The 13,056-nt window shown below is 49.5% G+C and overlaps 6 protein-coding genes across 6 annotated transcripts; 2 read left to right on the top strand and 4 right to left on the bottom strand.

The window, feature by feature from the left end:
* Window positions 1-815: 815 nt before the first annotated feature.
* Window positions 816-2,039, top strand: CANTADRAFT_7548 (Zn(2+) transporter; the record flags this gene model as incomplete). Its single annotated transcript, XM_020211134.1, has 1 exon — window positions 816-2,039. The coding sequence occupies one exon, from the start codon at window positions 816-818 to the stop codon at window positions 2,037-2,039; it is 1,224 nt and encodes a 407-aa protein (XP_020063211.1).
* Window positions 2,040-2,432: 393 nt separating this feature from the next.
* Window positions 2,433-3,638, bottom strand: CANTADRAFT_23192 (uncharacterized protein; the record flags this gene model as incomplete). The annotated part of the gene is made up of 1 exon (XM_020206931.1): window positions 2,433-3,638. One exon carries the CDS (start codon window positions 3,636-3,638, stop codon window positions 2,433-2,435), a length of 1,206 nt encoding a protein of 401 aa, XP_020063210.1.
* A 1,275-nt stretch (window positions 3,639-4,913) lies between these two features.
* Window positions 4,914-6,074, bottom strand: CANTADRAFT_23191 (uncharacterized protein; the record flags this gene model as incomplete). Its single annotated transcript, XM_020206930.1, has 1 exon — window positions 4,914-6,074. The coding sequence occupies one exon, from the start codon at window positions 6,072-6,074 to the stop codon at window positions 4,914-4,916; it is 1,161 nt and encodes a 386-aa protein (XP_020063209.1).
* A 1,189-nt stretch (window positions 6,075-7,263) lies between these two features.
* On the bottom strand, window positions 7,264-9,735 carry CANTADRAFT_7545 (uncharacterized protein; the record flags this gene model as incomplete). Its single annotated transcript, XM_020211133.1, has 1 exon — window positions 7,264-9,735. The coding sequence occupies one exon, from the start codon at window positions 9,733-9,735 to the stop codon at window positions 7,264-7,266; it is 2,472 nt and encodes an 823-aa protein (XP_020063208.1).
* A 164-nt stretch (window positions 9,736-9,899) lies between these two features.
* Window positions 9,900-10,678, top strand: CANTADRAFT_27030 (uncharacterized protein). Its single transcript, XM_020207973.1, has one exon. It carries the CDS (start codon window positions 10,174-10,176, stop codon window positions 10,483-10,485), a length of 312 nt encoding a protein of 103 aa, XP_020063207.1. The 5' UTR covers window positions 9,900-10,173; the 3' UTR covers window positions 10,486-10,678.
* Window positions 10,679-11,247: 569 nt separating this feature from the next.
* On the bottom strand, window positions 11,248-12,300 carry OPI1 (transcriptional regulator; the record flags this gene model as incomplete). The annotated part of the gene is made up of 1 exon (XM_020208402.1): window positions 11,248-12,300. A coding segment is annotated over one exon (1,053 nt), but the record flags the coding sequence as incomplete, so codon positions are not given.
* Window positions 12,301-13,056: the final 756 nt, after the last annotated feature.

Below are 13,056 nucleotides of genomic sequence, written 5' to 3'. Positions count from 1 at the left end.
TTAAACGATAAGCACAGGCGCTTATGTAGATCCATTTATCTTGAATCCAACTACGTTTAGATCAAACGTGGAAATGACTAAATAACTGTAAGTCTTCAGTTACTTAACATATTGGGGCACACTTTTTAACAATCTCGACCTGGTAAACTTGGGTGCAAAAGAGAGTTACTTTGTTCCATCTAAAGTTATACAAACTACTGATAGTGATACATCCACCAGCAAAGATGTGACATTGACTAATGAGATATAATATCTTCTCAGTGCAACATAGGCACGTGCTATCGTGTGCATCCGATTTCAGATGGTTTCCCAGATGGGATACTGCGGCTCCAGAAAGGGCTTAGGACTCCAACAATGGCATTCCATCCCGGGCACTGGGCCCAAAAGAGCAGCGCCATGTCCGCCACTCCCAAACAAACGTCCCGGCCCAACCTTGGTTGGTCGGTTCGACGCCGCCTCGTGGTGTCACCCTCGCTAGCAGTGCAGCACCAGCTCTACCGTGGTAGCTGCGAAACTGCACCTGCGAGAACGAGATGTCTAGCGAGACTGCAGCGCGAGCCCTCGCTACATGTCTTTAGATCACTTCAGTATTTTGTAGGTATTTGTGTTCTGTTCTACATATTGTCCTCTGTTGTAGTATTGTCCCATGTTGTACTATCTTCTGCCCAGCCTGCCAGCGCCACTCCGGATATAACTCCCGTGGTCGTGGCCCGCCATGGCAGCTCCTCGCTGTCACTCGCGGTCGTATTTGTCGCAAAGTTAGCGAGCATAAATAATCCATATTTCGTACCATTTGTTTATCATTCCAACCCCCCATGAACGGCAAAGAACTCAGAATCGGGTCGTTGCTCGTGTTGGACACTGTGTTCTTCCTCCTCGAGGCCATCGTAGGCTATTCGGTCCACTCGTTGGCGTTGGTGGCCGATTCGTTCCACATGTTGAACGACATCATCTCCCTCATCATCGCCCTCTGGGCGGTTCGTGTCAAGAACACCAAGCCTGCTGACGGCAAGTACACCTACGGGTGGCAGCGCGCTGAGATCTTGGGTGCATTGATCAACGCCGTGTTTCTTTTGGCGCTCTGCTTCACCATTATCATCGAAGCCATCCAACGGTTCTTCGAGCCTGCCGAGATCTCGTCCCCCAAGCTTGTGCTTGTGGTGGGATGTGCTGGCTTGGCCAGCAACTTCGTAGGGTTGGTGTTGTTCCACGAACATGGTCATTCCCATGGTGGTGGCAGCGGCCATGGCCATGGCCACTCTCACTCGGACCCTGATCCAGAAGCCTCAGTGGGCCAGTCCTCATTGTACCAGTCCTCCCACAACAATTCATCCACGGACGTGGCTGACTACCTCCCTGACTCCGTGGTCGAAAGATACAACGAGGATAGCCCCTTGCTCCACAAGCACGACCACTCCCACTCAGAGCCCCACCCAGAATCCAAGCCCAAGAAGAAGAAGTCCATGAACATGGAGGGTGTGTTTTTGCACGTATTCGGTGACGCTTTAGGCAATGTTGGTGTCATTATCACTGCGTTGTTCATCTGGAAAACCGATTATTCTTGGAGATTCTTAACCGATCCTATTGTGTCCTTGGTCATCACAGTGATCATATTCTCGTCCGCATTGCCGTTGTGCCGTAAATCATCCAAGATCTTGTTGCAAGCTACCCCGCCAAATATCAATCCCCAGCATATCCTTGAAAGCATCCTTAAGCTTGCCTCGGTCAAGTCGGTGCACGATTTCCACGTGTGGAACTTGAACGAGGATATCTTGATCGCGTCGTTGCACTTGGAATTGAGCGAGAGCTCTGAGCCCAACGCTTCCACCCTGTTCGACCAGTCCAGTTTCTTGAAGGTGGTTGGCGAGGTCAGAGAAGTGTTGCACAGGTTTGGCATTCATTCTGCCACCATCCAGCCCGAGTTCAGTACTGCGGCTGATCGCGTGCTCAACAGAAAGGCTAGTGCCTATGGACAATCCAGCAAGTTGAACTGTGTGGTGGACGACTATTCGAACTGTGACACCGACCAGTGTAAGTGAGTAAGGATTGGTGAGTTATTTAATCCGACATGCAAGTGAATACTAAGTCACCATCGTATTGCAGTGAAATAATAAGTATCCATCGTGTGAAATGTGCCTTAAGTCACCATCGTTGTGCCTAGTATTAGGTCAAGTTCGTGAGTTTAATCCAATTGAGTAATTGAGTGAATCCCCGCCCTTGAAACAAAGTGGTGTCGCCGTTCGTCTTCAATTCCCAATTCGTACTTCAGTGCCTTAGAAACAGTCTGGCACCACTGTTTCTAATTACCCCCGTACAGACTTCTACAATTATGATTGCTTTAATTTAATACCATGCGCCGAGAGCATCTCCGTTTAATAACCATTCCATTCCTTAAGACCTATTTACTGCAGATTCTGCCCGTTGATGTTTCTCTAAAATTCCTCGTCACTGTCTGGCTGGTATGGAGGCACTGTAGATTTGGGAGGAACTGCAGGAGATCCACCATGAATCCTGGACACCGGCATTAGACTGCCATCAAGCATGACTATGTGACTAACAGAAGGGGACGACTTCATGGTAGTCTTCTTCTTGGGTGTATTTTGGTCATCGCTAGTTCGTTGTATCGATGACGTTCCTGATTGCAAAATTGTGGTTGACCTCGAAAGCGTATCCGTGGCCAGCAACATACTGACTGGAGCCTGGCTACCACTGCTGGCAGGGGAAGTTCTGGCTGGAGGCTCTGGACTGTTGCTGGTCAGCACAGACCTCAATTTCTTGAACCGAAACGAGCTGGCAATTCTTTTGAAGAGGCCCTTCTTCTGTCTTTCTGAGCACATGGGCATGCGGCGCTGAAACGTCTCGTTAGTGGTGAAAGACTCGCTTCCGTTCCCAGAGTCCGAGAATAACGAATTATCCAAAGATTTATGGCTCGTGATGGTTCCGAGCGAATATGACAGGCGAGTAATACTGACCTGGGGCTCGAGCTGGGGCTCAATAGTAGGTGAAGGTAACCGCTCCAACATGGACCCCAACGTCCTACCCATGACAAAGTCAAAGATGGACGATACGAATTTCTGAAACACCGACTCCTCCTCGTTGGACTCGAAGTGTAATGTCTCGAGCAACGCCTGTGAAAACACCTCGAACTGGTGAGGGCTCCACTGACGGATTCCCTCGTCGTTGGTCAACCACTCGACGTATGTTTCGGGAATGGGCAGTCGGAGCTCCAAGTAAGTGACTGCAATTGCTATGAAGTCCAACACCTTGTCCAAACGATATTTGAAGATGAGCGACTCTAGGAGGCTGGGGTCCAATGTCGGCAAGCTAGATCGGTCTCGGGCATCGGCAGACTTGTTGTGGTCGATCTGACGCAATTTGGAGCAGATCTGGTACTGGAAAGTTGGCAAGTTGGGGAGATGCTTGACGATGAAAGCCGTCTTGACCGTCAAAATGGGGGACTTTTGAGGGGCTCTGATGGAAGGAAGTGACTTGGAGGAACGGAGCATGGGAGTGTGCTTTTTGGGGGCATTTTCAGGCGTGGCTTCCGACCGTCTAACGGCAATGATCCGAAGATTGTACCAGATGCATCTGACACAATCGATCTGGGTGCTGGAAAACGGAAACGTCAAGGTGGACATGGCCCCGTGATTCTCCAATAACGGTGATATCAGCAGTTGCCTTGGTTTATATTGATAAGCAACGAAGCCTGGCGGACGGCAATGCGTTTACGATGGGAATGAGTGGGTAATTTTTTAGCTCGGGAAGATTGGCCCCAGTCAAATGCCTGGCGAATGTTCTAAATATGTAGCTGGCACAATGTGCTGCAGAGACAGGCTTCTAAACCACTAGGCTTTCCGTTCATGTACTCCTGGTGAAAATTTATCGGCACTTCTATCAGGATTGCATAACTGGAGTACGCACATGACAATAGATGCAAAAAACGCAGATCATTACCGCAACACATAGGGCTGAGCGCAGTTGGCTCGCTGACAAGGGACTCGGGAAGTAGGAAGGGGCTGCGGACACTCATGGCGGATTCTTGCTGCGGTGGCCAGCAAGGACCCACTGGGGGTGGCTCCCCCACGCAAATGACAGCTAGGTGTCAGACCCCGGCGCATGGGGTGTGCGTCGCTAGCGTAGCCGTGCCTGCAGTCGGTGAGTTACGAACTGTGTCTGCATCACATCCATGCTTCACTGCTGGGGGTATTGGCCAACGGCCGGACCTTACATGAGCCTACTAGAGTTGACGTCGTTAACGCTCAACCCCTGTTTGAGAACCAAATGGCTACCATCTGCCCCACCCCATGCTCGGCTAGTAATAATATGCCACTTCTGGCCTCGTCTGGGAGGTTCTGTGTACAGGTCTGGGGATGTTGCCAACCAATGGATTACGACGACCGCCACAAACGCCTGGCTTGCGATGGAAGCCTGGAAGCCTAGGGCTATTAACAGCTGCACAGGCATGACCACTCTCCCTGGAAGTCGCCCAGAAGCCCCCCGCCTGTGTACTTCTGCCGCGTCGCTTAGGACCATCAGCCATGCCAAAGCTCGTATTCTTTTCGGCTAATCCATGTGAAACAAAATCCACCACGGATATGGCAATTGGATGGTAGCAGATTTCTTCCGCAATACTCTGAAACAGCTAGTCGTTTCAGCAAGTAACTAGTCTTGAAATACGAGCAGTGACACCAAGGCGGAGGGGCTAGCTTGGATCTCCTGGCCATTTATCATTCAGTTATATAATATTTTGTCAGTCGGGATTTCTCAGGCCACCAGCGTGGTTGCTACAGAATATTTTCGGTACGTGAGTTACTCTATTGCCAGAATAGACTAAACTAAGCGCACAGGCATATCTCCGCCGCGTACCCAGGTGCCCTGAATTATGTGGGGACCACAGCCTAGTAACTGGTTGCTCAGCGACGAGACCTAATGCTCAGGCTTGGCGCCAATTTGGCACCACTTCCATCCACTATGCTCTTTCTCCTGAAAAACGAGAGTCTTCCCTTCTTTCGCACCACCGGCTGCTCGTCGAACGAGTTCAAGTAGGTGTAAGCGTCGTCTTCGACCTCGTCTTCTCCAGCATCCACAGCATAGTCGTCGGTGACGGTTTCCTCCGAGTAGAGCGACCGAGGTGCGCTCTTGGCGATGGTGACCTCGTCGGCAAATGACAGGTCGTAGTCCAACTCGCTTGGCGAGTACAACGACAACCGCGACGACTTGATGGAAATCTCGCCACACGATCCTCTGGGGGGGTTTTCGTACGCGTACACCTTGGACTCCCGCACGTTGGTGGGGATCTTTTTGGTGAACGGAGCCGGCACCACCACAGGGGTCTTGATGTGGGCGTCGTTGTTCTGGAGGATCATGTAGTTCAAGATGTCGGATATGAAGAGGTTGAAGGAGACGTGCTCCTCCAACGTCAACACCAGGCTGTTGGACTGGCTCTTCTCGGCCAAGGACTCAATCACCGTCAAGATGAGCGCCTCGCCAAACAACTTGTAGGCGTCGCGTCCCAAGGCAAACACCCGTCCGTTGACATGGCTCGTGTAGTCAAGATACTTCTCAGGAACCAGCCTGTTGAATTCGAGACAGTCTATCAAGATCGCTATCAACTGGAGCATCTGCACCACCTGGTAGTTCGTTTCGATTGCCCGTAACTGGGCGGGTGCCAACCGCACCAAGTCGAACACGTCGATCTTGCGGGTGCTAGCACGGCAGCCACTGGCCTCCAACTCGAGCTGGTAGATCTGGGCGCACAACTTGGCCTGGAAATGCTGTAAGTTGGAGAGGTTGTATTCGAGGGATGGTAGCGACGCAAATAGCATTGCGAGAGGCGAGGCTTTCTTAGGGGTCTTGGAGCCGGAACTGGCGGCAGTGATGTTGTGGGACTGGGAGGATCTCCTGGTGATGGTCTTGGGGGAAGGATTGGGTGGTGGATTGGCACCACTGGAGGCTGGTGCGCCAGGCGAGATGATGTCGAGCGCACGCCATATTCTTTTGAAGGTGGACACGTCAGTCTGGGGGTATCTGAAGGACGGCAAGACAAACCGTGGGGGTGGCACTAGTTCCACCATGGTGAGATGTGACGCGTATATGCTGGAGCACTGCAAGTATTTAAAGGAAAGGTGTCGGTTTGGCCAAGTCTTGAGTCTCAAATCTCAGCTAATATCCATCAACAATAGCTAAAAAATTTGTGGAACTCTGAAAATAAAGCAGCCACTTAGACCAGTCAGCAGAGAACACTTGCAGGTGATGTCTAAATCAAGTAAAAATGCTATAGTAGGGAGGTGGCCGCAAAAGAAATAAAGTTCATGTACATTTTAACAATAGAAGTACCTACAAATAATGCGTGAGGGCTAGAGTAGGAGATACGTTTGTAATAAGCGACGGAAAGTCGCGTTCCAGCGTTGGGAGGTTGCGCTTGTGACCGCAAGCACTCCCCCTGCACGATCGAGATTGGTAGCCAGGTGGTGCAGACAAGGTGCGGAGGGCACTTGCAGGGAGAATCTGGGAGAACGCGTCAGCGGGGAGACAATTACACCCTAACTAGCGAGGACGAAACTCTAATCATGGGCTGCTGGTGACAAGGAATGACCAGATATAAGCACCAAGTCTAATCCCAACCCCAATTATTAATTCCCCAATCAGGTAAGATGGTGCCTGCTAGCACAAGATCAATAACCCATGCATGCGTAGGATATGTGAGGCATGCGCCAGATGATTTATTTTTCGGTTTCCCCCGCGCCAGCCTAGCTGCTCACAGGAATAAGCGACTCGCTCGCTCGCCAAGGACAACCGGCTCGGCGTCATTAGTGGCCACTAACACGATCAATCTAACCTCGGAATAGTAGGATATAGGGTCTTCACGTTCACAGATATGTAGGTATATAATTAAACTATGTTACAAAAGGATACGAAGTGTTTCCATGCAAAAGGGCTTCTTCTCTGCTCTTCTCTCTTTTAACAATGTCTCAAAGTAGGTTTCAAATATTAGCATAAAATAGAGAGGACAGAGAAGGAATCGATGTTGAATTCAACAATCTTTATTTGAAACGTTCGACTTTTTATCGAGACACCATTAACGTTTAAAGAACCACAAACTCTTTGCTAGGTTGTTTCTACCTGTGCATGGAATCCTTGCAAGCATCAACCGAAAACCGAGACTCCAAGTCTGAACTGTAAAGAGTCGTAACCGAAATTGTATCTGTGTGCGAATGGGAAGTCATCATCGTTAGTACCGCCAGGGCATCTCTATAATCATCATTATGCAAAAACATCGTAGGCACTGGACTTGACAACGTACTTGTTGCCCTTTCTGGTGCTGGACATGGTGGTTCTGGTATCCATGGATTGTCTTCTTCTCGAGCTCGACAAGAAGGAGAATCCCGAGAAACTGGATCCCTTGGTCTCCACAGTGTTGATGGAGGCCAAGTCACTCACCGAGTTGTTCATGGTGGATCTTTGTCCGTATGTAGATGATCTGGAAGAGGAGGCGTTACCGCTGGAGCCCTTGGAGCCGAACATGGAAGAGAGTCTCTTTCTGAACGATCTTCTTTCTCTTGGTGGGTCAATCACCATAGATTTGTACTTCAAGGCAGCAATCTCGGCGTTGGAACAGTTTGGTTCCTTGGAAACAGAACCGTGTCTGTTCAACTTCTTGCTGGATGCTCTGTGTTGCAACTGAGGTGGAGTCTTGCTTCCTTCGCCAAAAGCGTTCAACATGTCAAAACAGTCCTCATCACTACTTTGAGTAGTCAAAGTGGTGGTGCTGTAAGACTGGCGTTGGCTTGGCAAGGATTGCACAGACGACATGGCAGCTGGAATGGTAGGTGGCTTGACAAGAACGTTCTCTGGTTCATTGAAGCCAAGGGTTTCCATTTCTTTCTTCAACACAAATGAACTTCTCATGAATCCTAAAGACACTCTGGAAGCAGATTGACTGTTCTTAGGACTCAACAAAAGTGAACTAGCTGAGGAGCTATGGGTATTAGTGAACGAAGCTCTAAGCTTGGTTTGGGAAATTTGTTCTGATAAAGGTTTCATGTAACTCACCTCACTGGATTGAGAGATGGTTCTAGTGGTGCCTTCCATTTGGAACTTGTTCATGACTGGGGATGGCGATCCTTCGGTACCAGAACTGATAGATGACCGGTAATCACTATTATGCAAAGACAAAGTAGAAGCTCCAGAGCTTGCTTCATCGGTGGAGGACCTATCAACACTTTCATCACCTCCATAGTTGGATGAAGCATTGTCTTCAATATCCGATTCGTACTTGGAGGACTTTTCATCGAAGTCGTTAGCTTCAACAATTGGAGCTAATCCACGAATACCAAAACTGGCTGGCTCGTAGGTGTATTGTCTTGGGACTGGAACGCTTGGGAGTTCCTTTTCCTCGAATCCTTCAGTGAAGACGCTGTTTTGAGCCTTCTTCATGATGGTAGTTTCCTCTTGCTCGTCGATTTCAGAAGATTCAGGAGAAGAAATGATAGACTTGTTTCTTCTGTGTCTTCTTCTTGGGTCGAACTTTGGTTGTTCCTGCTGTTCCTGTTCTTCTTCTTCGTCAGAGGAGTATTCAACCACTCTTGGTTGCTGTCTCATTTGCAACTTTCTGAGTAATGAAGGTGGCTCATCAGCAGCCTTAACTGGAACAACTGGCTCTTCCATCTCGACTTCTTCTTCAGTCTCCTGGTCAACAGGGTCTTGTTGAAGAGCGTCTTGAATGGAATCAGCAGTGATCAGTTCTCTCAATGGAGACTTCAAAGGAACCTCGCAATCTTCATTAATAGAGGAAGCACTTGAAGAAACTGGGGAACGACCGAATCTCTTGCTCTTTCTTGGGTCGAAAGGAGCACTTGGAGAAGCCAAGGAAGACGCAGACGAAGAAGATGGCGAGCTCTTAGCCAACAACGAAGACAAAGATGCCGACATGTTGGAAGAGGCTGGGGTGTGCACCTTCTGGAAGGTGTTTGAGCTGGGAATCTTCACCGAGATAGGCTCCTTTTGTGGGGCAAGGTTCTCGTTATTTCTTCTGAAGCCTCTGTACTTCTCGTTGCTGTTCAAACTGAATTGGATGGTGTTGGCCTTGTCCAATTCGGTTTGCTTTGGCTGTGCTGGTTCTGGAGTTTGTTCTTGGGCTGGTTGCTGTGGTTGTGGAATGGTGACTGGAATAGCACGAGGAGGCACGTCGTCCTCTTCTTGCTTCTTGATGTTCAAAGGAGCAATGTGAACCTCGTCCTCCGACACCGATTCGGATTTGGCGTCACTGAAAGTGGAGCCCACGTCAGACTCGGTGTCTTCAGCATTCAGGAGCAAGCTGTTAGCAACAAAGATATACACTCTGATCCAGGCGCTTTCCAACTGGGAGTCGTATTGTCTGTTCATACATTCCTTGAAGGTTTGGATGAAAGCAGAGCCCATGGGCTCCAAGTAAGAAACCGACTCGTTGGTGAACTGTTGGTTTTCGCAGACAAACTGGAAGAGGAACTCGTCCAAAATCTGCTGGCCCTGGCCAAGGTGCGAAACAACAAAGTTCAAGATATCTTCAAAGATAACTTGATGCTGTTCGAGCACATTAATGTTGTCGAAGGTGGGCTTCAAGCTAGGGTTGGAAGCCAACAAGTTGGAGTATAATGTGGGAATAAACTTCTTCTTCTGGTAGACACTGGTGACAGTGGACCATGATGATTTGATTTGCAAGAGCTCATCGTCTCTTAAACTTAACTGGTCCGTCATCTTTCAAAGCTTGACTTACAATTTGGTTTTGTTTTTATTTCTAGACGAAACGAATACATGGTGTTGGTTTCTTTATATATAAGCAGGCCAACCGGTCGCTGGGGTGCAAAATTCCCAAGTGTAGAAATCACTGTCCAGGTGAATTTCCTAATTGGGCAGGGTTGACTCGATCAAGTCATTGGTAGTTGGGGGCGTCTCCACCATTAATGTCATACTAATTAGAGTGCCTAAATAGGAAATTATGCGTATCTCCCGATGGGGAAGTCAATTTGCAGAGGCTGCGATAGAGGTGCGCCTGCACTGGGCACGACCCGTTTTTGCGGCTGCACAATCAGAGGAACTTTTAGCAGTGCCTGAATTACCCTAAGCAGAAATTGGGGTCTCTAGGTTTACGAATTTCATGTTGGGCAATTATTGGTTCTGGAGTACTTTGGGAATATGCCTAATCTGAACCCCCCTTCGCCCCAATCGGGTCTAATTGGTCCCCCCAAATCGTCCCTCACTGCTGTCCCAACAGCCCCACGGGCTCACAGGCGCCTAAATAATCCTTCAATATACGGGCTGGCGTGCCCCAGAGCCCAATGGGGGAATGTAATGGCGTGTGTAACTTCGCTGCTGCTGGGACGTCTGCACGAAGCACAGGCACCTGCGCAAATTAGACGATGGATGTTCCTGTCTGACTCACTGGAGCATGGACCTGTCACATGTTGCAGAGAGCCTCGAACGTCGGGCTATGACGATAGACGCTAGCCATGCGAGGGCCTTCCAGAAGTTTCATATGCAGTTCAAAAGCTGAGCCCGATTCATTGGGTCCAAATTCTATGCTTTAGTGTGTAAGAAACGGTTTTCATTTAATTGATATATGGTGCAGGTTTTCTACTACGAGGCTTTGGTGTGTACAAAACGGCTATACTGTTCACTAATTATTTGATATGCATGCTGTCTACTAATATGCTATGGTCTGTAGAAAACAGCTATACTGTTCACTAATTATTTGATATGCATGCTGTCTACTAATATGCTATGGTCTGTAGAAAACAGCTATACTGTTCACTAATTATTTGATATGCATGCTGTCTACTAATATGCTATGGTCTGTAGAAAACAGCTATACTGTTCACTAATTATTTGGTACACAGGCTATCTTTTACTCTGGAAAACGGTTACTGCTATCTAAATAATTAGGACACAATCTACCACTACACTTTTGGTATGTTTATGTTATATAATACCTGGTGGATTATAAAATCCCAGCAGGTATAAATCCATACATCAGAGACTTAAACGGTTCCACTAGTTTAAGATATGTGGTGTACAGCAAATTTCCTACAAAGAAATTACTGTTACTAATTAATATATTTGTTACATAACTATCTACTATACATGAGGAGCTGGAGCCTCGATCTTTATCCTCTTGTTCTCAACAGGAGCTGGTGACTTTTCCAGCACTACTTCCGAGGAACTTCTTGGTGAGTCTGCGCCTTCCACCTTATCGTCGGCACCCGGTGCCTCCTCTCCGCCCACCCAGGTCTCTGCTCTCACCAACTGCTCGTTGAACACATTGGTAAGCTTGGAGATCATGTCCAACGACTCCTTGGCAAACACGAATATTTTGTCGTTGGTCTGCGAGGACGTGGTGTTGGATAATGCTGACTGCTGGATGGTGGAAGGTAACTTCAATATTATATCGCGGATGGTGGCCTTCAAGTCACCGTTGTCTTGAGACACTACCGTGGCATTGCTGGACACTGGAGACAACCCCTCGGTGCTGAGCGAGGATGGCTTGAAATTGGATATGAGATGGATGATCTTCTTGACGGTAGTGGCGATTTCTGTCTTGGTTTGTAGCGCAGCGTCGCTGGGGATGTCTGCCTGGATCTTATTGTCCAGACTAAAGTCGAGCTGCTGCTTTTCCTCCTGTTGCTTCTCCTGTTGTTTCTGGATCAAGTTCTCGCGCTCTTCTTTGATGGACTTTTCCTTGTCTGCCACCTTCTGCTGCAAGAAGCTGACACTGTTGTTGATGTGGTCGTTGGCCAACCGGAGGATGTGTAAGCAGAACTGCAACCGCTTCTTGGTTTCGATGGACACCGTCTCGTCCTGTGCGTCGTCCGGAGCCAAGCGTCTCTTCTTGGAGCGGGACTCGGGGTCATCTGTCTTCTCTGCTGCGGCAGCTGCTGCTGCCTGCTCGCGGCGCAACTTGCGCGCCTGATGCCTATTGTTCAAGTTGACCTCGATCTTGTTGACCACAGGAATGGCAGCCTTTTCCACGATCTCGGCGGCATAGTTGAAGGGGGCATAGTTACGCTTGGAGGTCTCGTAGTACTTGAGGGCGTTGGTGACGATGGGATGCTTGGTGACCTGGTTGACCTGGGTGATCAACGGATGTTGGCTGGGGGTGGGAGGACCGGTGCTAGCGTCGGTGTATGTGGGAACAGGCGAGGAACCAGCCGTCGCGGACCCGGGAGAGCTGGCGTTGGTGAGCTGGGTCAAGGCCTCTGCTGCAGACACCAAGTCGGCGTCGGTGCCCGGCTTGGTGGCGCCGTACGCAGGGGGCGGCGTGGGGGATAGCGAGCTCGACGACTGCTTCGAGGATGGGTCTATCATGGGTGCTCGGGGAAAAGAATAACTGAGATGCACTTGAGGTATAACCGTTTCTCCAAGAAAGTTTTACCACGGGAGATTGCGGGTTTTGTGTTACGTCAGCGAGAATGCAAATTTGGGAGGGGCAACGGCACTAGTTATGGCAGGGGAGTGGAAGGGGAGTGGCAGATCGCAGACGTGTGTGGGGTATAAACAGGGAGGTTGCAGGACCAGCCGTTCATTCTCCATAAATAGGAGGGAGCTTCTGGAGTTGTGGGTGCATGTGAAGTTAGCGGGGAGGAGCCCTGGGCCAGATTACGCACATGCAATAAATGCTACGATCGACAGTTGGGCAGAGCGGAGCTAGCACTGCGTTGGGTGCGGGTGGCGGTCAGGAAGCTGGGAGTGACCTGTGGTGGGGCGTAGTGCTGCTGGTGCTGCTGGTGTTGCTGGTGCTGGTGCTGCTGGTAGGGTTGCTCCGTCACAACTACGCCAGGACACTGGCGTTTGGCGCTGGTGGCAGCCACGGGAACTGTTGGGTCAGGTACCATCCATTTGGCGCTCCTTTTCGGTGCATAGATCGTTCCCTGGTGCATGGCTCCAAATGGGCTATTTCCGTCTGCCATGCACCCGGGTGACAATAGCGTAATTGAATTGTCACGCCAGAGATTGTGGAGAGGTGATCCAGCACAACATTTGTACCATGTGAAGGCTCTGGCACTTAACATCCGTTTGCTATGC

The sequence above is a fragment of the Suhomyces tanzawaensis genome, assembly GCF_001661415.1.
Source record: "Suhomyces tanzawaensis NRRL Y-17324 unplaced genomic scaffold CANTAscaffold_6, whole genome shotgun sequence".
Taxonomy (NCBI): domain Eukaryota; kingdom Fungi; phylum Ascomycota; class Pichiomycetes; order Serinales; family Debaryomycetaceae; genus Suhomyces; species Suhomyces tanzawaensis.
Note: the sequence above shows the minus strand (reverse complement) of the source record. Positions and strands in the feature narration are given on the sequence as shown.

Excerpts from the sequence above, each read along its gene's own strand:
- CANTADRAFT_27030 (XM_020207973.1), top strand. The coding sequence starts at position 10,174 with ATGCCTAATCTGAACCCCCCTTCGCCCCAATCGGGTCTAATTGGTCCC.